Source organism: Lissotriton vulgaris, chromosome 1_1 (assembly GCF_964263255.1).
Source record: "Lissotriton vulgaris chromosome 1_1, aLisVul1.2, whole genome shotgun sequence".
In the NCBI taxonomy this organism is placed as follows: domain Eukaryota; kingdom Metazoa; phylum Chordata; class Amphibia; order Caudata; family Salamandridae; genus Lissotriton; species Lissotriton vulgaris.
In genome coordinates this window covers 1,017,984,613-1,018,009,403 of record NC_141685.1, presented here as the reverse complement: position 1 = coordinate 1,018,009,403, position 24,791 = coordinate 1,017,984,613, and the positions used below count along the sequence as shown (strand labels likewise).

At 49.2% G+C, this 24,791-nt stretch overlaps 1 protein-coding gene across 2 annotated transcripts in view; it reads left to right on the top strand.

Moving 5' to 3' along the window:
* The window catches only part of LOC147748431 (SWI/SNF-related matrix-associated actin-dependent regulator of chromatin subfamily A member 4-like), a 364,311-nt gene extending 342,752 nt beyond the window's left edge, over window positions 1-21,559 (top strand). For both annotated transcript variants that reach the window (XM_086961561.1, XM_086961552.1), the window contains exons 10-11: window positions 8,745-8,890; window positions 20,994-21,559. In XM_086961561.1, coding sequence (XP_086817687.1) covers window positions 8,745-8,890; window positions 20,994-21,026 — 179 coding nt within the window. In that variant the 3' untranslated portion in view covers window positions 21,027-21,559. The remainder of the gene's footprint in view (window positions 1-8,744; window positions 8,891-20,993) is intronic.
* Window positions 21,560-24,791: the final 3,232 nt, after the last annotated feature.

Sequence of the window (24,791 nt, the reverse complement as noted above, 5' to 3'; positions counted from 1 at the left end):
GCACCCCGTGTGCAATACATGCTTGTCACCGGACCATGACGAAGACAGCTGCATGGCGTGTTCGAAATTCCGGTGCAAGAAAACTCTGAAGATTCGTCGGGCCAATCGGCTCCAGGCTAAGTTCTCGGCTACCGCGGCGCCCCCACCAGACGACATATTCCAAGAATCTGTCGGAGACGAGGACGACGTACAAGGTTCGGAATCTAGTCCCGCGTCCGAAGGGGATGCCTACGACGCGGGTGATGAGGACTTTGACGAAGTCGCCGACGAGGTAGGGGACGACGATCGGGCTATTGCCACCGTAGGGGATAGCTCGGAGGAGGAGCATCCCCAACCAGACTTGGGGGTCAATCCCCTTTATACGGCCCAGGTCGAGGGATCGCCTTCGGGCCTTACCCAAGATCTACTTATAAGTCCTACGTCCCCGCCTCCGGGCCCGGTCACGGACATTTCTGAGGCACCACTCCCGTTGAAGAAAACGAAAGGGAAGCCATCTGGCCACGCACCCTCGGATGCGAAAACGAAAGTGAAAGTTGCGCTGGGGCAGAAGGTTCTGGAGGCGTCAACTTCCAAAAAAGTCAAGATGGCCGACTTGAAGAGCCACGCCAAGATGGCCGACCCGAAGCCCTCGGGGTCGGCGCCGAAGGCGAAGTCGACCGACGCGGCTGCGTCGGCGCCGAAAGGGGTCGCGGACCCGAAGACGGCTCCGAAGAAGCGTCATGCCGACGACGCGCACAGGGCTCGGCCGGCGCCGGCCCTTGTGAACAAGGCGCATGAGGTGTCGGCCCCGAAAAAGGTGCCGGTCATCGATCCGACTCTCGACGCGGGAGGATCTCTCGAGCCAGTCAAGCCTTCTCCTGCCATCACAAAGAAGGTAGCGGAATCCCTGCAGCGGATACGGAAGGACAGTGTGGTTCCCAATCAGGACACTGTAGCGCCTAAGCTCACACCGAAGCCGGCGAAGGCGCAAACGCCTATCCGTTTTACCCTGCCGCCAAAGTCGACACCGAAGGCTTTCGCGCCGAAACCTGGCGGCCCCTCAAAGGAGGTATTGACGCCGAAGGCTGCCTTAGTGGTGTCAAAGCTTCGGCTCCAGCCGCTTGCTGAAGAGGAACGTCGAGAGGTTATCATCGACGCAAATACTGGGAAACTGTCTCTCCTCAAGAGGAAAATCACCACTGAGCCGGTGTTGGAACATTTCCGGATCCCTCTCAAAAATAAGAGGGACTCTGCGGACTCTTCGGCCCTGATGGAACCTATGTCTCCACAAGCCCTGGGACACTCGCCGACGCATTCCGCCGCAGGCGATGCGGACGAGGAGGACGCCGAGTACGTCTATCCGGCGTACTCGGATCCGGAGGAGGAACACGTACCGTGGTCGGCCGGAGGCGACCCGGAGGACCCGCAGTCGGGCCAGGACACGCAACTTTTTGCGGCCAAAACGTCACCGACAGAGGACTCGGCGGCCTTCAACGCTCTGATCGAAAGAGCTGCGGCTAACCACGATGTCGAGCTGCACTCAGACCCTGTGGATGTGGACTTTTTATTTGACACTTTCTCAGTGGTTGAAAAGTCGGTCAAAACACTGCCAATGCTTAAGGGGGTGCTCAAACACGCAACGGAGGTCTTCAAGGAGCCCACTCGGGCACGTGTCGTCAACCCTCGCATTGACAAAAAATATAAGGCGGCGCCCTCGGATCCAACATACATCAAGGGACACTTGCCACTGGACTCGCTGGTTGTATCCAACGCTCGGAAGAGGGCGAACTCGCAGACCACTGGTGACGCTCCTCCCCCAGACAAAGAGTCCAAGATCTTCGAGGCCTCAGGGAAACGAATCGCTGCACAGGCAGCGAATATTTGGAGAATCTCTAACACACAGGCCCTACTTGCACGCTATGATAGGGCTCATTATGACACCTTAGAATCACTACTGCAACACTTGCCTGACCAGTACAAGGAGGCAGGGGAAATGCTGATTCAGGAAGGAAAGCTCATCACGAATGCATCCATAAAATGTGAGCTGGATGTGGCAGATACAGCCTCCAGGGCGATCAACACCAGTGTGTTGCTTAGAAGGCATGCTTGGCTTAGAATTTCAGGGTTCAAACCCGATATTCAAACAACATTACTGAATCAAACAGTTAATCCTGACCACTTGTTTGGCCCTGAGGTGGATGCGACGCTGGAAAAGATGAAAAAAGATACGGAAACTGCCAAATCTATGGGGGCCCTCCAAAATCAGCAGTTTCGGAGTGGTTCCTTTCGCCGCTCAAATTCCAGAGGCACCTCAAGGGGTCAGGCATCGCAGTCCACACAGTATTACAAGAGTAACACCCAAACCTCGTACAACAACAAGGGTAGAGGTGGCTACAGAGGCAATAATGTCAAGGGCAGGGGACGTGGAAACAACAGCTCCAGGTCCACCACCGCCAACAAGCAGTGACGTCTTGTCACTGCCCCCCGACCATACAACACCGGTCGGGGGGAGACTCCAGCAGTTCCTGCCAGCGTGGAAATCCATCACCACGGACAGGTGGGTCAAGTCTCTTATCCAGTACTGTTACTGTCTGGAACTTACTTCCATTCCACCAAACATACCCCCAAGGAGCCGTCCTATGTCCGGCGAGCACTTGACCTTGTTGCAGCAGGAAGTTCTAGTCATGCTGCAAAAAGGGGCGATAGAGCTCGTTCCATTGCTGGAAAGGGGAACAGGGGTTTACTCCCTGTATTTTCTAATCCCCAAAAAGGACGGATCCCTCAGGCCCATCCTGGACCTCAGGCCCCTCAACTGGTACATTCTCTCGGAGCATTTCCATATGCTCACGTTACAGCAAGTGCTCCCTCTGCTTCAGCAGGGGGACTTCCTGGCTACGCCGGATCTGAAAGATGCATATTTTCATATCCCCCTGCATCCTTCCCACAGGAAGTATCTCAGATTCACGATTCAAGACCAGCATTACCAGTTCAGGGTTCTGCCGTTCGGGGTCACCACGGCGCCAAGGGTATTTACAAAGTGCCTAGCGACTGTGGCGGCGCATCTCCGTCGCCAGAACGTCCACGTCTACCCCTACTTGGACGACTGGCTCATCCAAGCAAAGACAGAACAGCAGTGCGTGGACCACGTGTCACGCACCATTCATCTCCTGCACGATTTGGGATTCTCTCTGAACTACCCAAAGTCCCATCTCCAGGCCGCCCACGTGCGACAGTATCTGGGCGCGACAATCAATACTCTGGCAGCCACTGCGCAGCCAAATTCAGTGAGAATCGCCAGTATCCAGACGCTGATCCAACGATTCAGACCTCAGCACTCGCTTCCCGCGAAGGTGTTCATGCAGTTGATAGGCATGATGGCCTCCTGCATCTCCATTGTCCCGCACGCGAGACTACATATGCGTCCGCTTCAGGAGTGCCTTGCACGTCAGTGGACTCAAGCTCATGGGCAACTGACAGACCTAGTGTTGGTGAGCGGTCGGGCATACAACTCTCTGCATTGGTGGAATCCACAAAACCTTTGCAAGGGCCGACCATTCCAAGAGCCTGTGCCGCAGATTATCCTGACGACGGACGCTTCTCTCCAGGGATGGGGAGCGCATGTACTCCACTACACAGTGCAGGGACTATGGACACTACAGCAAAGGAAGATGCACATCAATGTGTTGGAACTGATGGCAATCTTCATGGCCTTAAAGGCGTTCAAAGTACATCTGTGCAACAAGGTCGTGTTGATCCGGACGGACAACATGACAGCCATGTACTACATTCAGAAGCAGGGGGGCACACACTCTCCACAGCTGTCTCATCTGGCTCAGAGCATGTGGAAGTGGGCCATTCAGAGGAACATCTTCCTCATGGCGGAGCATCTCCCGGGCAAGGACAACCAGATGGCGGACCTGCTCAGCAGGCACAGCCACCAAATGCACGAGTGGAAGATACATCCATCAGTACTCCAACCGTACTTCCAAAAGTGGGGTCATCCAGAGATAGACCTGTTCGCCACGAAGGAGAACGCAAAATGCCAAAGCTTCGCCGCCAGGTTCCCACACCCGCAATCACAGGGCAATGCGATGTGGATGAACTGGTCAGGCAGATTTGCGTACGCTTTTCCCCCAGCACCTCTGATACCGCTGGTGGCACGCAAGCTCAGGCAGCACTCGATGACTCTCATCCTGGTTGCTCCAACGTGGGCTCGCCATCCGTGGTACACCACGTTTCTGGAACTCTCCGTGGTACCGCATCAAAGGCTTCATCTCACTCCCAGCCTTCTGACGCAGAGCCATGGCGACATTCAGCACCCAGATCCGCAACAGATCAACCTGGCGATCTGGCTCCTGAAGTCCTAGAGTTTGGCTACCTCAATCTACCTCCCGATTGCATGAACATCATTCGGGAGGCAAGGAAGCCCACTACTAGAGCTTGTTATGCGGCTAAATGGAAGAGGTTTGTCATCTACTGTGTCAACCACGATATTGACCCGCTAGATGCCTCCATTCAAAACATCATTTGTTACCTGTTCCACCTGTATCAATGCAATTTGGCGTACTCTTCCATCCGCATTCATCTGTCTGCTATGGCAGCATACCTCCAGAATAGGCAACACCTGTCACTCTTTAAAGTCCCTGCCATCAAGGCCTTTCTGGAAGGACTCAAAAGGGTCATTCCACCAAGGACCCCACCAGCTCCGGAATGGAACCTCAATGTGGTTCTTACAAGGCTGATGGGTCCTCCCTTCGAGCCACTGCACTCTTGTGAGCCTCAGTTTCTGACTTGGAAGGTGGCGTTCTTAGTAGCAATTACATCGCTACGGAGGGTTAGCGAGTTGCAGGCGCTCACCATCCAAGAACCTTTCTTCCAAGTACATGCTAACAGGGTTGTGCTCCGCACTAACCCTAAATTCTTACCCAAGGTTGTATCTCAATTCCACATGAACCAGACAATTGAGTTGCCGGTGTTTTTCCAATACCCAGAGACGCTGGCGGAGCGGATGCTCCACACCCTTGACGTTAAGAGAGCCTTGATGTACTATGTAGACAGGACAAAAGATTTTCGCAAAACCAAGCAGCTTTTTGTTGCTTTTGCCACACACCACAAGGGAAACGCTATCTCCAAAGCTGGGATCGCTAGGTGGATCGTGAAATGCATTCAGATCTGTTATGCTAAAGCTAAGCGCACTCTCACTATCCCACCGAGGGCCCATTCCACCAGGAAGTTGGGGGCCTCTATGGCTTTCCTAGGTAACATTCCCTTAGAAGATATCTGTAGAGCAGCCACATGGTCTACCACACATACTTTCACTAAACACTACTGTGTAGACGTGCATTCCAAACAGCAGGCAGCTGTTGGGCAGGCTGTTCTCAAAACACTTTTTCAGACTGCTGCAGCTGGCACGGGCGGCCGCCGCTAATGGAGGGACTGCTGTGTATTCTATGCACAGATATGAATTCAGCAGCCCACATGCCTCAAACTGCAAATGCTACTTACCAGTATGCATCTGTTCTTGGCATGTAGGGCTGCTGACATTCATATCGCCCACCCTCCTCCCCGGCGCCTGTAGCAGCTGCAGTATTCATTCATATATATATATGCTCATAGCATGGTCATCACTCATGTACTTCACTCCATCTCTGCCAATGGCTAAAAACAATCTGGGGATGGAGGCGATGCCCATGCGCACTGTAGTCCAGGGGAGGAGCCACCTATCTCGTGATACTTCGAAGACTCTTCCAGGACAACAATGTGCAATCATCCGGACCCAACACTAGGCGGCGATCTATGCACAGATATGAATGTCAGCAGCCCTACATGCCAAGAACAGATGCATACTGGTAAGTAGCATTTGCAAATCCCACCCAGGATGCCTCCTTCTCCTGTGTGGAAACTAAATCTTGTCCTTACCAGACTTACGGGACCCCCCTTCGAGCCCCTAAATAGATGCGAGCTGCAATTCCTAACATGGAAAACTGCTTTTGTTGTTGCTATCACCTCTCTCAGAAGAGTAAGTGAAATACAAGCTTTCACTATACAAGAACCATTTTTTCAAATACATCCCAACAAAGTGGTTCTTAGGCCTAATCCAACATTTCTCCCAAAGTCGTCACTCCTTTTCATCATAATCAGTCTGTCGAGCTACCTGTGTTCTTCCAAAACCCAGACTCAGTAGCAGAAAGGAATTTACACACCCTAGATGTTAAAAGAGCTCTACTCTACTACACCGACAGGACTAAATCATTTTGAAAAACTAAACAACTGTTCGTCGCTTTCTCTCCTCCGCACAAGGGCAACCTCATCTCCAAAGGCGGGATTGCACGGTGGATTGTAAAGTGTATACAAATATGCTATATAAAAGCTAAACGTACATGAACAGTTCCTCCTAGAGCGCACTCCACTCGCAAAATAGGAGCCTCTATGGCTTTCTTAGGAAATATACCACTAGAGGACATATGTAAGGCAGCAACATGGTCTACACCACTCGCCTTCACTAAACACTATTGTGTTGATGTGCAAGCCAACCAGCAAGCTGCTGTAGGCCAAGCTGTCCTTAGAACTCTCTTTCAAACTACTGCAATGGATACAGGTGACCACCGCTAAAGGGGATACTGCTGCACAATCGATGCACAGGGTACTATCTGCAGCTCACATGCCTTGAACGGAAAATGCTACTTACCAGTATGCATCTGTTCTTGGCATGTAGAGCTGCAGAGTAGTACACGCCCTCCCGCCTCCCCGGGACTTTTATCCGTTTCAGTTCTCATCTTACTTAGATGCATACGCCTGGACATCCTTCTTTTCTTTTCTTCTACTGACTCCATCATTTCCCATCATGGCGAAAAACAATCTCAGGATGGAGCCGATGCCCATGCGCAGTATTGTCCAAGGGAGGAGTCACCTATCGGGACTAGCAAAGACTTCTTCCAAGAAGACAACAACCTGCAATCATCCGAGCCCAACACCAGGTGGCGATCTAATGCACAGTGTACTACTCTGCAGCTCTACATGCCAAGAACAGATGCATACTGGTAAGTAGCATTTTCCTTCTCTGCGGGGCCCTACGGAGGCGGATGTGGCCTTCGCTCACGCAGTGTCCACGGCCGTGGGCATTCTGCGCATGGGGGACCTGATTGCTCATTTCCCGGCGGACCATCTCTTGGAGGTTCTCCACCAGGGCTCTGGCGGGAGGGAGATTTTGCTCCCCTTTGAGGGTTTGCTCCTTTCTTCCCTGACAGGAGTTGGAGGCGTCCCGCCTCGGGGGACCCGGTGCCTCAACACCTTCTGCACCGACACCTTCCGGCACCGCGTGACCCTGCGTTCCTCTCCCTCTACCCCTCTGCTACCAGTCTACTTTTGTGGACCGCGTTTTCCTCCCTGCCGCCACTGTTGACTCCGCCGTTTCGGGATGCCTGCTGGCTGGACTCTTAGAGGCACATCATGTTCGCCTCGACCAGTGCTGCCCTGCGGACCTTTAACAACTTGTGTGTATTGGTGAGTGCCTCTTCTTGTTTGTGGGACTTGGCTGAGTCTCTGGGATCCGCGGCTTCCCAGGAGACTGTTCAGGTGAACTCACGGCATCATGCTTTGGATGGCCGGGAGCTGGCGGCGTTTATTCTCCTCTCCGCTCTAGACATCGCAGAGGTGCTGGGCCGGGCCAAGGCTTCCTCAGTCGACCTCCGTCGCCATGCTTGGCTTCGGGACGGAGTGTTCCCTGAAAACATTAGGGAGCGGCTCAGTGATCTTCCGTTTGATGGCAGCCTGTTGTTCCATGCTCCGACTGACTCCGCCATCCAGAGGTTCCTAGCGAAACCAAAGGGGATGGTGGACGGAGCGTTTGAGCAAATCAAACACTCACCCCCAGTCATCAGATCTGGGTTTAATCCATCACCATTCTTTAGCTCACTCCACCACCCCAGTTCAGACATGGCCATATGCAAATCAGTCTGACCCTGCGCCTCATGGGAACAGTCCAGCCCGAACTGCCAAGCCATATCTTCCCTCGACCGGAAACAAGCATCCTGGGACCGGTTTCGGATTCATAATCCTAATCAGCCAGGCTCTCTTGAATCCAGTGGTAGAGTGAGCAAGGGACCCACGTCTGGGCATAGCCTGTCAACTTAGGGCAAACAAAGTGATAAAAAGATGTTTTTACTAGTTACTACTACTAGAGAAGCATTTGTGCATTTCTCCCAGAACTGGCAACGTTTCCAACACTTGCTCACTTCTAAATCTTCAGCAATGTATGGCTCATATACTCATTATGCTGGTATTAATCCCAGTAATCATTGTTGGATTACTAGTTCGATGACTGGAATAAATTCAAGCATGTGAATCGATTAAAGGAACCATTGCTGGAGTGGTTTCGTTAACAATAAGTTAATTTGTTGTATTCCATTTTAAGATTTTTCTTGGATTTATAAGCTTGTGTTATTACCTGTTGTCTGACTGGAAACCCAGAGGTAATAATTTATGTATGTTAGTCTTTGAAAGATAGCATCTCTGGAGAACTGCAGTTACATGTATTTGAGGCAAAACCATTCATGGTGCTATGGCAAGAGCGGGAAGTGTGTGAAACTGTGAAGAGCACTTCTCTCTGGACAAGCGTGATTTGCTCTCCATGAAACTTCAGTAGTGGTGCTCCAAGACAGACCCCATCATTCAAGAGTAACCACAAGTAGATTGTCTACAATTATTATTTTCCTTTTTATGTCTTTTTACTATCACAGCTAATCTTTTTATTTTTCCTCCAACAGCTCGTTCCGTAAAGGTGAAGATTAAACTCGGTCGGAAGGAGAAGCCATCTGACCGAGTGAAAAGTAAAAGGCGCACTAGCCGGGGCTGCCGAGCCAAACCAGTGGTCAGCGATGATGATAGTGAGGATGAGCTGGAGCAAGAAGAAGTAAGTACAGGTCTTTCTGCCAGCACCTAGTATTTGCTGGCTTTTAAATAACTCCTCTGCCCCAGGTTACTAATTAAGTGAGCAACTTGCTAAATTAAATGTTGGCTCCTTTAGTCCTCAGGCATTGTCTTCCGACTGTGGGGAATTCAAAAGGTACTGCTCATGTAGGTTTTATGTCACCTTCCAAGTTAAAGAAACTTCCTGTCCTTTTATGAAAGATTTAAGCAGTATCTTGGTAGTTTTGCTCAGGCTTTAAACATATTTCTGTTTGATATTTCAAACTGCAGATTCCTCTCTATAGTATATTCCCAAGGCGCCAGACTGGATCCAGAGATTTATCATATCAGTGCTCCTGTCTGTCATTAAGTGGCGCTATGTGGCTCCAAGTTGGTTCCATACCACCCGGAAAGAACAGGTTGGAGCCTGATATATATATATATATATCTCCTGTGTGGTGCTGTCAGTTCCTTTCTTTCTCTGCCTTTCGATGTGGATATGGGGCTCCATTCCCAAATTTGTCAGTTTTCCGACCTCTTCCAAATCCCATACAGGGTGCTAGGTAACAATGTCCCCATCAAAAACGCCATAATTCAAGTCATGCTGACACTGAAAGACGCAAATTTCTGTCACAGATCCGCCCTGGGCTGTGACTCGGGACTCAGAATTGTGTGATAAATGCTGTCTCATGCATCCAAAGGAATTAGAGATCAGTCTTCGCTTAGGTGTCACTCTTAAGTCATGCACCCGTACTCTCGATTTTAGGGTGGTTGTCATGTCTGTTCCTGATTTAAGTCTCCCGGTGACTCCAAGTCCAGACATCAGCATAACAAGCATTGGCATAGCCAATGGGTCTTGCCTTTGGGACCTTATAAGTGTTTAGCCATGCAACAGTTGATGTTGTTGCACCAGGGATATTGTACGGATAACTAAACACTTATAAGGTCCCAAAGGCGAGACCTATTGCTATGCCACTACTTGTTATTCTTGGGGGGACAACACACTAGACCAACCTTTGCCAATGGAGAAAAAGGCGAATCTATAATGGTTTACATGTACAGTTCAGATACTATCCCTGTTCTGGTAGCTGTGAGTGTTGTTTATTGTGGTTTAGTCTGACTGGTATCCGGTTGCAAAGAACGTTTATTGGGCAGCATCTGCTTACATTTGAGCACTGAAAGATTTAAAAATGAGTGAGGTATGAAATACAAACATTATTCCACCCCAAAACAAAACTGAAATTCCACTGATTATTTTTTTTTTCCTACTTTGCCAAATGAGAAATCATTATAATTAGACATCAGCCAACGCTAGTCCGTTTAATGCAGATGTGTTCCCTGCTGAGAGAAGGTAGACATTGTTTCTGCACTTAAATTGTGTTTCCGACACATTTTTCTTGTCTACTCCAATACCACAACCACTACATTTAACTTCCAAGACTTGCATCCAAACAGGAGCTGCTCGGGTCAGCCCGCTCACTTGAGAGGGAAACGTGATGAGTGGAAGAATTTCTACAATTTTCCACTTAGGGCAAACAGCTGCCAAGTCCCACTCGCAAATCTGGAGCAGTGCACATCTGAAATCAGTTTGGCCGTCTCACGATTCTACTTACACATTCTTCCTTAACAACTAAAAACAATTTTGCATTTTAAAGCCGGTTTCTTATGACTCAAAACCACTCTGTCACAAGTGTGCAATAAACAGTAGCAGGCATGCAAGAGAATCGGAGCAGCAGGCACATCTGCTGGCTCAGAATTAAAGTGCAGTGTCTGTCCGCATGTACAAATAGATAACAAATGTGTCTCACTCTCGGCGTAGCCCGCGGGTTGACTGACGCTCAGTAAACAAGTGGGAGGGGTGGGGGAAATGTGGCAGAGAGCAGGGCCGCGCAGTGTTTACCTTGCGGGAGAGAGCGCGATAATTGCGAACAGATGGCGCTGCTCATACGCTGCTCGCTCCCACAATGGAAACGCCAAACATGCACGCGTTGCAATTGAAAGCAATGCAAAACGTGCATGTTTTTGCCCAAAAAAGCTGATCGATTCCAAGAGGTCCCCTCCTATGCAGCTCATGCGCGCTGCTTAGGCAAGACCTAAAAATGGAATGCGGAAACCAAAGCCATCCTAGTACTGTGACTCCAAGGAGAAGGCGCAAGGGTGTCAAGAGGGTAGTCGCACTCCATTGAGGTTTCCTGTTATTGATAAGATTCCTCAGCTGATCCTAAGTTTCCATAGACTCAGCAGCAGATTAAAGCCTTCAAAGTAGCTAAGCTGCAGATTTGTAATGCTCTGCATGGGCCTTCTGTTGGGTTACCATCAACAGATCCTCTCCTGACTCCACCTGCCCCCTTGGGACCTGCTACCGATATGGATTTCCATGGCAGCTCCACAATACATACTGGTGCTGATGGCACAAGACGATGACTCAGGTCTCAAGCCAACATCAGTCCTTCTCGCTACGAAATTCCGAAAGCGCAACTGGTATTATGCAGCCTGGCTCCAATCCTGTGACTCTACAGCATCGCTGCGGTCAACAGAGGATATATTAGCTTTATGGTTCAGAATGTGTGCCAGGGATGGGTGCGCTCCAGGACGTTGATAATGGTGAGCGGGATAACTTGATCTTCCTTATTACATGATGTTGCCTTGATTTACAAAATACCAGTGGGCTTGACTCACAAAATGGGACACCGAAGGAGGAGAGCACTATTCGCGTTGGTAGTTCAAAGGGCAGCTGAGGTGACAGAGCTGCAGCTGCACTTATCGAGTTTAAAACAAATGTTTTGTGAGCAATCCTACAGTCTGGCCCAGTTACATCAGGGCCCTTGATTTCCTTCAGTAATGCTCTTCCGATGACTACCTGATCAAAACAGCGTGCTTTCCTACCTATGAACAGGCAGGTGGCCAGATGTCTTAGATCAGTACCTCATGATCCTAATTTTATCCGCAAGCATCCCACTCCAGAGCTCCTTACTATGCAGTTCTCCACCTGTAAATTGAATTACAATTTATTACCTACCACTCCTTCAGATAGGGAATTGAAGAGGATTGATGCCTTTGGCATACGCATGTTTTCTGCAGTTAGTTCGGTGCTGTAGCTCTGTCAGTGCAGTTATTATGCTCTCTGTTTCCTCATTACATAAAAGGAAAGGGGGCTCAGGCTTATCTTGGCCCTTCATATTTTCTGTGGCTTCCTATGGGAGCGAATTAAAGATGCTCCTGTTCGCCCAGATGCTCTCTACTTTGAACCCGGGCGACTGGATGGGGTCCTTGGACTTCCAGGACAAGTATCTTCATATACCTGTCCTGCAGTCCTACAGGCATTCCCTGCAATTCAAGGTGTGCTAAGAGCATATCTGATAGAGACTACTAGCCGCAGATTCCTTAAGGTAGAATGATCCCCAGGTGTGAGACTGGATCCGGAAAAATCTTTGCCTCAGCATCTCTGTGCGCCGGGGGTGGCACCATGTGACTCCGCCCTGACGTCAGCGAGGTCACATAAGCCCCACCCCGCTGATGTCAGTTTCCTTCTTTTTCGCGTACACCGCGGATCCGGATTGTGTCCCTTGACCTGTTTTCAGGCCTTCTTTTAACGCTTTTGCGTTGAGGAACAGTGTGCGAATGCCTTCGGGCTTCAAGACGTGTACTTCTTGTACGCGTCAGATGTCGGCAACGGACCCTCACCCTATCTGTATGTGGTGTTTGGGCGAGCACCATGATTCTACGGACTGCAACGCTTGTCAACATCTCAAGCTGAAGTCCTGGCGGGAGCGCCGGATGAAGTTGCTTTCGGCCTGCTTGTCCAGATTGGTCTCGTCTCTGCGTCCGTCCCCTACCTCAGAAGGGTCCGGAAACCGTTGAGTCAGACTGCTGCATCATCCTTCACCGAGGCCCTAGGGGCGTCGTTGGCCCGCCGGTAAGCCTTACAGCTTGTCACCAAGGCCTTGTCCTCATTCTTCAGAGGGCACAGGTTCCCCTCGGTATGAGCGCCCTCGGCTGTCGCCACCCTATCTGCCGTTTCCTGGCGTCGGGGCGACTAGGGCTTTGGTCCACCTCCTCTTCCTGAGACATCCGCGGATCCCTTGCCATGCGCGTGGCCTGCTGCGGAGTCACCGGTGGCTTCGACCCTGGCACAGACACATTCGGCTTCAGGTTTTGGGGGTGTGGTGTCTTCGAGGTGCGGCCCTCCAGGGTTCCCCTCTTCGACCCATGGCGTCCCTTCCACCGCCTCAAATCCCCTCGGGGGTCCCTGTGATGTCGCAGGAGGTCGCCAGGACTCACGGTTCGTCCCAGAGTCTCCTTCAGTCCTCTGGGCAGGCGGATGCATTACCAGCTTTCCTCCCTGGCGGCGCCGCAGGTGGTGGCCAGGGGCGCCTCCCTGGGTCCCTCTCGGTCCTCTACACAGGCAGCTTCCTTAGCCGCTCCGACCCTGCCCCATTCTCCTAGGACGCATGTGGTGGTGGAGGTCGACTCGGCGCCCCTGACGGGCGCTTCGGCTCCGATCGATAATGCACTGGTGCCTATGGCGGACTCCAAGGCTCCGTCCCCGCGTCGGGTCGTCAGCTTGTCTCTGGAGGTCCCTTACTCTCCTGAGGTTTGTCATCTCCTTGTCTCATCTTCATCAGAGACTGGACGCCGCGTTGTTGCTTTTTCCCCGGCATCTTCCAGGGAGGGCTCTACGCCGTCTCTGCGGCCACAACCCTCGGACCCTCTCATCCGCAACTAGCTGTTGGGGGCCCCGCAGGCTTCTCCGGAGGCCCCTCAGACCCCCACTTGTCAATCGAACTTCCATCCTACAGGGGCTGGTCCTTTCTCCTTCCAGCTGGACTCTGGATGGGCGGCTTGGTTTACAGCCGGGCGCCCATGGAAGAATTGCTCTCTCCCCTGCGACGCCCTACGGAGGCGAGTGTAGCCTTTGTCCGGGCCATTTCCACGGGCGCTGGCATTTTGCAAATGGGCAACCCAGTCACCCCATTCTCTTCGGACCGTTTGTTGGAAGTTCTCCACCAGGGCTCTGGTGGACGGGAGCTGCTTCTTCCATTTGAGGCTACGCACCACAACTCTTCTGGGGGCGTCCTGCCACGGGCGATCCGGTGCCTCAGCCGCTCCTCTACCATCACCGTCCTGCTCCGCACGATCCAGTCTGCCTTTCTTTCCACCCTTCTACCCAGGGCCCTCTCCTGCAGACTGCTTTTCCTTCCTTGCCTTCAGTGTTGCTCCCTCAGTCACAGGAAACCCAGTGGTTGGATTCCTGGGTGCGTAACATCTTCACTTCTACTAGTGCTGCTTTGAGAGCGCTCAACACACTTTGTGTGTCTCGCTCCTCACATGAGGGTGTCTATCTGATCTTCGGCACCATGTACTGGATGGAACTGAGCGAAATAAATATTCAATTATCTGCAGAACTCAGTACATCATTCCAAGGCATGCTCTTCTGAGCCCTCCTATGACACTGAATGTTCACAGAATACCAATTACATTCTTTCGCACATGAGCACGACTGGACTTAAAACAAAGAGAAACATTTCAGTAATTACTTTACAGCAGCACCAGTTCAGCTGGGCCTTTTGTCGGTTTACTTAGCATTCAGTGCTGCCCAGGACAGCTTGAGGATAATACATTTGTGTATCAAAATATATTTAGCTGTCCCTTGTGCTAGCGTGGTACATGACAGAAAGTAATGAGGCAGAAAGTATTCAGAGGAATTAAATGCTCAGATTTTTTTACTTTCTCCTAGGAACGCTTAGGTTGTGCAAATATATATCTCTGCTTAGTTTACATGAGTTTATTAGCCATTTTCTGTATTTATTTATTTCCGGCAAGTACAAAAATATACACATTTGAAAATGTTGGGGTTCGTGATTCCCATTTCAAATGACGTATTTGGTTGCTGGGGAAAAGTTTTTTTTTAGTGACTCTGCACTTTTATCATCATGTAGTACCGCTTTCGACTGTCCATGCCTGTGAATTTCTTTGTGGGGCGTCACTTTCTTTCCCTGGACCTTAGTTTTCTTAGCATTGTGTTTTTTGGACTTCCCTTTCTAATGATCTTTTTGGCCCCTGTTTGATGGCAACATATAGTAATACTAGATTCTCTTTCAAGGTTTTGTGCCTTTTCCATTTTTGGAGATTGGCTCGTCTGTGATAGCCTGCTTTTTCATGTACTTTTTTCATGTGTAATAAGAACCACTTGAATATTCAGTTTCTTGTTTGTGGTCTGTTTTCTGTTTTTTCATTTCCTCTATTAGAGTTCTTTGTTGACCTGCCTTCCCTGGTATTTTGACCTCCAAGGAGGTACTTTAAAAACTTTTCCTCTTTGACCAAGTCCTCTGCCTTCAGGCCTTGCTTGATCATCCTCACACGTGTTATTGGATGTTGAGAAGAAAGTGAATCAGGCCTCACAGCACATTACATTTTCAGGGAAAATCTGTTGTAGATGATGGGTCGTCCCCAAACAAGATTGGAACCACCCACTGAAACATGTTTGCTCTTGCTTTCATAAATATGAGTCTGTTTTATGTGACAGACTCCTCAGTAAGCACTGAATGGCGGGCCTATGTGGAAAATAGAGGACCACAGGAATTCATCTCCACTTTGACTGGTTTTGATTCAGCGTAATATTTCTGTGTTGCTCGCAGTCTATGTTGACTATTTGTATCACAGTGAGGTGTGCAACTGGCTGATTCTTGTGCTTCTGTGGACCCCAAATACATTTAGAACCTTTCAATGCTTTACTCCAAAATTTTCTTTGCAAAGTGATTTGGGGTGACATCAACATTTTTGCAATGAGGATTAATTAGACCACATGCATAAGTAGTGGAATTGTGCAGAAGGCTCTCAAAGGCTGAGCGGGTTGTTTTCACCCTTTCCAACCAAAGGTGCACCACACACACAACCACATTCACAACCACACACACACCACCACACCCAACCACACCTAACCACACCTAACCACACCTAACCACAACCACACCCAACAACATATACACACAACCACACACACCCACACAACCACACACACAACCACACACATACAAACACACACAACCACACACACAACCACACACACACACAACCACACACATACACAACCACACACATACACAACCACACACATACACAACCACACACATACACAACAACACACATACACAACCACACACATACACAACCACACACATACACAACCACACACATACACAACCACACACACACACAACCACACACACAACCACACGCACAACCACATGCACAACCACACGCACAACCACACGCACAACCACACGCACAACCACACGCACAACCACACGCACAACCACACATACAACCACACATACAACCACACATACAACCACACACATAACCACACACACAACTGCGCACAACCACACACACACAACCATACACAACCACCACACACACAATCATACACAACCACCACACACACAACCATACACAACCACCACACACACAACCATACACAACCACCACACACAACCACACACACACAACCACACACACACAACCACACACACAACTGGACACACACACAACCACACACACACCACCACAAGCACACACACAACCACACACACATCCACACACACATCCACACCGTCAGTGCACACTGTCACCAGGCACAGACACCATCAGTCGTCAGTGCACGCTTTCACTGGGCACACACCACCAGTCATCAGTGCACGCTTTCACCAGGCACAAACACTACCAGCCGTCAGTGCACGCTTTCACCGGGCACAAACACCACCAGCCGTCAGTGCACGCTTCCACCAGGCACACACCACCAGACGTCAGTGCACGCTTTTATAGGCAAACACACACCACCAGCCGTCAGTGCACTCTTTCACCAGGCACACACACATCACCAGCCATCAGTGCACTCTTTCACCAGGCACACACCACCAGCCGGCAGTGCACACTTCCACCAGGCACACACATCACCAGCCATCAGTGCACAATTTCTACAGGCACCCACACCACTAGCCATCAGTGCACACATAATTGTGAATGCATCCACAATTAACTATTGTAGCAGTCGCAGTATGGCGCACTTTACTTTTGAACATATTCATCTAAAGCGCAGCATGCCACCATTGCTACAAAAATAAATACACTTTTTTTTGGCATACAATTTATAGACTTTTGTTGCAATTGGCTTTGCAATATTTAGCAGTGCCAATAGTTCAAACTTAATTAATGCGAGACCTATTGCATTGCAAATGCTTGTTTCCAAATCCTGCTACACCAGCAGAAAGGTCTCTTCACTCGTTAGACCTCAAGAGGGTTCTCAAATTCTATTTGGAGGGAACAAAATCAGTTAGAAAGTCAGATCAATTGTTTGTAAACTATGGCTATGTTAGGACAGAAATTTCCAGCCTCCAAACGATCCATTTCAAGGTGATTAGTGTCCTGCATTAAATTGGCTTATCAATTAGCGAACAGCCCTCTATTGGTTCCCCTAAAGCTCACTCTACTAGGGGAAAGGCGGCTACTATAGCTTTCTTACACAATGTACCGATGGCCGAGATTTGCAAGACTGCAACTTGGAAGTCGGTACAAAGGTTTACTAGACATTATAATCTTGATTCTGACTCCAGAGCGCATACCCAAGTAGGCCAAGCCTCCTTAAGGAAGCTGTTCAAATGCTAGCCTGATTGCAGTCATTGATGTTTTTTAACAATGTCTACTCTATGTTGTACTTGTCACTTGCCCGCAGGAAGAGAGGATGGGCTTGCTACTCGATTCATGTGCTTATGACTATTGATGAGGATCCCCTGGAAAAGAAGGATAAGGTACTTACCTGTAATCCTAGTTCTCTTCCAGGGGTATCCTCATCAAAGTCAAAAGCAACCCACGCACCTCCCAGGGCAAGTGATCAAGGTGAATGTCATCTCTTTGTGTCCTGGCCTTCGGGTCTCCGCAAAGAACAACTGACCTCACTGTCACCCCTGAGGCATGATGGGAAGCTATGGGTCATGGCTGCCTTAAAGGCACAGTGCCAGTTTTATCCTGTGTGTTTCTGTGGGTTAGCTTTTTAGCTTTCTACACTAATGTTTCTACAATGCAGCAAATAGGCTGGCAATGTTTTTCATTTCTCTTTGCAGGAGAATGACTTCTATGATGCATTAAAGCAGTTTTCAAATGTGTTTTCTTTCTCCCCGCTTTATTGGAATGTTATATATTTATGCAAAGGAACTTCTTCCAGTGCTCAGCCTTTAATGTACAGAGGGCTGCATTGTGATATACATATATATGTTTTTAGAGCTACATCTATGGTTCACATATATGTTTTTATATGTTTCCGGGGTCCCCACGCATGGGCAGGGATATTCAATCAATCAATCATCGCATTTATATAGCGCACTACTTACCCAGAGGGTCTCAAGGCGCTGGGGGGGGGGGATCTGCTATGATCCTGGGTCAGGCGGAGGTGGGTGGGGAGGGAGTTCCATGTCTTGGCGGCGAGGTAGGAGAAGGACCGTCCCCCTGTGGTGGCTCTACGGATGCGGGGGACGGCGGCCAGGGCGAGTCTGGTCGATCGAAGCTGGCGTTTGGGAGCGTAGAAGTTGAGGCGGCTGTTGAGGTATCCTGGGCCTTGGCTGTGTAGGGCTTTGTGTGTGTGGGTGAGGAGACGGAAGGTGATTCTCTTTTTGACCGGGAGCCAGTGCAGATCTCTCAGGTGTCCGGAGATGTGGCTGCGACGGGGGATGTCCAGGATGAGTCGTGCTGAGGCGTTCTGGATCCGCTGGAGTCTTTTCTGGAGTTTGGCGGTGGTTCCGGCGTAGAGGGTGTTGCCGTAGTCCAGACGGCTGGTGACGAGGGCCTGGGTGACCGTCTTCCTGGTCTCGGTGGGGATCCACCGGAAGATCTTACGTAGCATGCGCAGGATGTTGAAGCAAGACGAGGAGACGGCGTTGACTTGTCTGGTCATGGAGAGGGATGAGTCCAGGATGAAGCCCAGGTTGCATGCGTGGTCTGTTGGTTTGGGTGCGCTGCCTAGGGCGGGGGGCCACCAGGAGTCGTCCCAAGCGGCGGGTGAGGATCCCAGGATGAGGACTTCCGTCTTATCTGAGTTCAGTTTCAGGCGGCTGTTCTTCATCCATTCGGCTACCTCTTTCATCCCTTCGTGGAGGTTGGCTCTGGCGGTGGCGGGGTCGTTGGTAAGGGAGAGGATCAGCTGGGTGTCGTCGGCGTAGGAGATGATGTTGAGGTTGTGCTGGCGTGCGATGTCTGCGAGGGGGCTCATGTAGATGTTGAAGAGGGTTGGACTGAGCGAGGGGCCTTGAGGGACGCCGCAGATGACTTCGGTGGCTTCTGATCTGAACGGAGGGAGGCGGACTCTGTGTCCTTCCGGCGAGGAAGGAGATGATCCACTCCAGTGCCTTCTCCTGGACTCTGACGTTGCTGAGGCGTTGTACTAGGGTACGATGGCAGACAGTGTCGAAGGCCGCGGAGAGGTCGAGGAGGATGAGGGCCGCTGTTCCTCCGTTGTCGAGCAGCGCTCGGATGTCATCGGTGACTGCGATCAGGGCGGTCTCGGTGCTGTGGTTGGCCCGGAAGCCAGACTGCGAGGGGTCGAGGGATCCGTTCGTCTCGAGGAAGGCGGCCAGCTGCTTGCTGACGGTCTTCTCGATGACTTTTGCAGGAAACGGGAGCAGCGAGATGGGGCGGTAGTTTTTGAGGTCGGTGGGGTCAGCCGATGGCTTCTTGAGTAGAGGGCTGAGTTCGGCGTGCTTCCAGCTCTCCGGGAAGGTAGCAGTGTCGAAGGAGGTGTTGATGATGTCCCGCAGGTGGGGTGCGATGATAGCGTCGGCCTTGTTGAAGACGTGGTGAGGGCAGGGGTCGGTCGGAGATCCGGAGTGGATGGAGTTCATCGTGCGGACGGTGTCTTCGGTGCTGATCGGAGTCCAGGCGCGGAGGGTGGTGGTGGGGGGCGGTGGTTCGGTCGTGGTGATCGTCGGTTGAGTGCTGAAGCTGTTGTCTATGTCCGCGATCTTGTTGTGGAAGTAGGAGGCGAGGGAGTTGCAGAGGTCTTGCGAAGGGGTGATGTCGTTGTGTCCGGGGTTGGGGTTGGAAAGCTCTTTGACGATGTTGAAGAGTTCCTTGCTGTTGTGGGCGTTGTTATCCAGTCGTTCCTTGAATGCAGTTTTCTTGGTGGCGCGGATGAGTTGGTGGTGTTTTCGGGTGGCGAGCTTGAGGGCAGTCATGTTGTCCGGTGTTGGGTCTCTGCGCCAGGTTCTCTCGAGGGCTCGGCAGTTCTTCTTGGAGCTCTTGAGTTCGTCGGTGAACCATGGGGCTTTCTTGCTACCGGGTCTGCTGGGCGGGGTCCTCAGGGGGGTGAGCTCGTCTGTGCAGTCGCTGATCCACTTCGTGAGGTTGGTGGCCGCCTGGCTAGGATTCGTTGTGCTGGTGGGAGGGTTCATGCTCAGGGAGGACGCGAGCTGGTCGGCTGTGATCTTGTTCCAGTTCCTGCGTGCAGCCTGTTGCTGGTGGTGGTGGATCGTGGTCCTTGCGAAGCTGAAGTGGACGCAGCTGTGGTCCGTCCAGTGGAGTCCGGTGGCGTGGCTGAAGGCGATGTCCTTGCTGGATGAGAAGACGGGGTATTCATGTGCTTATGACTTTGATAAGGATACCCCTGGAAGAGAACTAGGATTACAGGTAAGTAACTTATCCTTTTTACAGGACATCAGCAATTTCCATAATATGGCTGGGCATTGGGTGTCATTGATTCATCTGTGTATGTTCCATTCATGTTCTTTGATAATTATAATATGAGACCAGCAATTTGGTGCTGTATTTATTGCAGAGTCTATGCTTTGTAGCTGTTTGAACTGGGAGCTGCTCTTGTTGGCAATCTTTACCCCTCCGGCTTGCAATTCAAAATGCTAATGTAATGCAAGGTATTGATGGAGTAACAGAAACCTGCACCCCACGCCTTTGCAGTTGTTTGAAATCTAGCCCCATAGTTGGAAATCCTGTGCGGCATTTCCTAAGCAGTGCCTACCTTTCTTTGTAGTCTCCTGGTTCTCACTGTAGTAAAAGATTTCAGGACCCCACATGTTAACATCTGTTCACTTTTCCTTTCCCAGGAGCACTCTCCCAGCGGTACTGATGAAGACTGATTTGGGACCGAAAATAATTTCCCGGACCATTGGGCTCCTCCTTCCAAAGCATGGGAGAATTGCATTCCTCTTTGCTCTAATTTTTAACGGGTAGCAGCAGTTGTAGTTTTGGACTTTGAAACAAACTGTACAAAAACCAAACTCTTCCATATTTATTCTGCGGGAGTCGGTTGCCCCCTATGCACGGCACATCATCGGCTCCTGGCAGTCGTAGCATTGGGATCAGCATTAACTCTTAAATAAGAGTCAGGTCTGCGCAGAAAACACTTGACATATGTACATATATATTTTTCTGCTTTGGGCGGTAGTGTAGGGTGGGGGGTGCAGTATTTGAATCACTGTAGTTTAAACCGTGGATGCATGTGTGTAGCCGTTCACTTCTCTCTAGTACTGTATTTTATGAAAGACAGGTCACGATTATCAAGCTGCCTTCCCCTGCGGAGAGGTAGTGCAGGCTGTGTGTATGTCTGCGTGTATGTATGTGCGTCAGTATCACTGGATTTCAAACAGTAATAAATTAAAATAAAACCCTATTTCAGTTTTTATTTCATACAGTTCATCTTATGTGTTAATGCTCTAAGGTGATTGCGTAGGTGGCAGATTAGCGTAAGACCATGTCAAAGTCATCGTAATGTTGGATCGCAGGGATAGATTGTTAGCAGCGGACCAATGTGACACGCTGTAGAAAAAAGGTCATGGGGCAGTCACTTTATTCTGTGCCAACATGGTCTTCCTGCCTCTGGCTTTTGGATGCCTTAATCTATTGTTTATGACATAGCCATCCTTCATTCAATAAAGAGCCTTGAATAAAGCAAGAGGTGCAAACTGATGGCCTGCACCACTGTACCAATTGCTTCAGCCTACTATCACTCTTACTATATTATTTTTTTCCAGTGCCATACTTGGACTCTTGGTACTTAGAAAAGTTCCACTTTGACTTAAAAAGTCATTAAAACAATAATTTTATTTTTAAGGTGATATATGTTAATACTGAAACTCAATTGTAAAAAAAAACCTTCATGTTTAGGGAAAACATGCTTATAAGAAACTGTTTTAAATTAGCTGTTTAAGCCGCAATGATATTTTAATTTAAAGAAGGCAGATTATGTTGGAGTTTTCTTCCATGTGTTGTCCTTTTTTCTGTAACTACCTTAAATATATTTTTAATTAATTTAATAAAACCTATTTGTGGATACTTATGGATACTTCACCGGTTAAATCACTTTTAAGTGCTAAAATTGATCTGGAAATTTCAATCATCTCTCCTGTGCCTAAAGATTGTGTCAAGGGTTCTACTGGACCCCAGGATTGTCCCTGTACATGACGTTATGAAGCCATATATGACTCCTGGCCGCGCTAATGTTTTTTTGCACCTGCTCACATGGCAAATGCTGGTCCAAGGATTTCAACAAAAATTGCTTGTTTAGCTATGCATTGACTGTGTATCTTCCCTGAGGATTTCAGAGTTGAAATATGTCATTCCTGCAGCAAGCAGATGTTGCTCTTGGATTCCCACTATTTCTATGTCTGGTGTTTGGGACCTAATCACAACTCCTGGTCATGTGTGGGTTGCCTCATGCTCCCCAAAGTTAACAAATAGATGAAGGTAAAGCTCTACTTGGCGCAGGCCGGTGACAAACGCCAGAACAGTCACAGCTGTAGATCTCACTGTGGTTCACTTCAGTTGGTAAGTCTTTAAAACAGACCATTTCCAAATAATCCTGCAAGAAGCAAAGCTTAATTCTCCCAGACTAAAGGATTAGGGCTTTCAGTTGGTGGCTTAGTTTACCGATACCAGCCTAGACATCGTCTGAAAAAGCCTATATAGGTGGAGATTCAACTAGGAAATTACTTTCTCTGGGCCGGGAGCACTTTACCCTTTTTCTAGAGAGTATGTTTCCTTGCGCTAACTCCCCATGGAAAGCCACTTTTACACAGGCTATGTTAGCCATCATCTGCTCCATTTCACCTCCATATGGCGCACCTTTGGAACCTTCAATCAGACTTCCACTGGTGGCTCCATCCCTCACATTAGCTGTTCTGGCACCAGAAGCACCTCTTATGCTGTCAAAGGCTTTGCTAGTTGCTCCACCACTAGCATCTGTTTTGGGACTCATTCTTGAGGACTCTGGTGCCAGCTTCAGATCTGATATAGGAAGTCACAAACGTTCAGAAGACATATGCTTTTTTTGGTCAGGTCTAGTTGTGAGACATTGTAGGTGGTTGAGGAGGAACACCTTATAGACCCTGCCTTGTAATACATATTTTTGTTGTTTGTTAGGACCTCTTTGGCCCCAGTTCGGACCGCATCCAAATGCTGAATATAGTCTACCATGATGAGCAGTGACGAGTGCAGTCTTATTTCTTCTACTGGTTTGGATGCTCGTCCTCTTAGGTCATATAGAATGCCAGTAATCTTGGGCACTTCCCCATCGAAGGCCTGGAGTGCCCTGGTGTAGGAAGCTGGTGTGAGAAAGTGCCATCTTTCTTGCATAGGTATGCCCCCACTTTTTGCTGAATTGCTGATGTGCTTTTACTGAGTGTGCCATGGGCTCCTGCTGACCAGGTGCCCAGGGCCTGTGTTCCTTCCCTAATACTGTGTTGAAACTAAAATCCAATTGGCATCTCTGGCCATCTTTCAGCCCCTAGTAAATGGGACCCTAAGACTAAGTACAGAACTAAACAAAGAGTCGATATGGCACACATCCCTGTGTAAAAAAAATGAGGGGGTTGTAGGAGCACTCCGAGTTTTTCTGAATTAAACTGTTTTGTACACTGGTGCTGCGATTGTTAAGGGTTGTCAGTCCTGGTATTGAAAGATCGTTATGGTGGTGTTGAGTTACCACCCAATCGCGCACTGTTCACTTGGCGCTGTGGCGCTTTATGTAGTTTTATTGATCCAAACTATATTTTAACCACTCTTGTGTTTTATTCCATTCGTTTATTTTTTATTTCTTACTCATATTATTTTTCATATAAGTTATAGTTGCATTATTTTACATTCACATTGCTATTTCATCAATGACATATATTCACAGAACATTTTTACTTCATGTTTATCAGCATATACTTGGCACATATGATGTGATACATTTAATCAACATTTTTTGAATGAGCCCAATGCATTTCGGCACCCGTGTGTGCCTTCATCAGGGGCAGTATCTACAAAAGGAAATTGAGAAAGCATAGTGTAAGTATCATTTCTTGATGGGGGTTCTATGAATGTGTAACCGTAATGTGTGCATACCTGATCGTTGTGGTTGTGAATCAACTGAATCCTGTCCCTCAATATGGCCCTTATATCTCTGTTCAAAACATAAATACAAGCCACTCTATAATAAATCCATATATACATGTATAATCACTGACAACTTGCCATTGGTTGTCCTACATACCTTCAGTAATGGTATCTCTGGTGTCTGAAAAAATGATAGGCAACAAAAGTCTTAACTGCATGTATGTTGTACACCTAAACTATCTTTTTACGTGCTACGTTGTCAACATACCTTATTCGAATGTGCCTCGAGATTCTTAAATATACAAATCAGATCTAAGCCTTAGTTTCAAGTTGGGGTAAAATAGCTGCTGAAAAACGGGTCGCGGTAGCTTGCCGTGTTTACCTTGTCTTGCTCTGTGTGTTCGTGATCTAAAAAAACGAAATGCAACAAAGTAAACAACCCTCGTCGGTAATTCCGAAGTCTATTTCCAAGCTCTAATATGAGCGCTGTTTTCATACCTGTATCCGGTACTGCTGCCGCTCTAAAC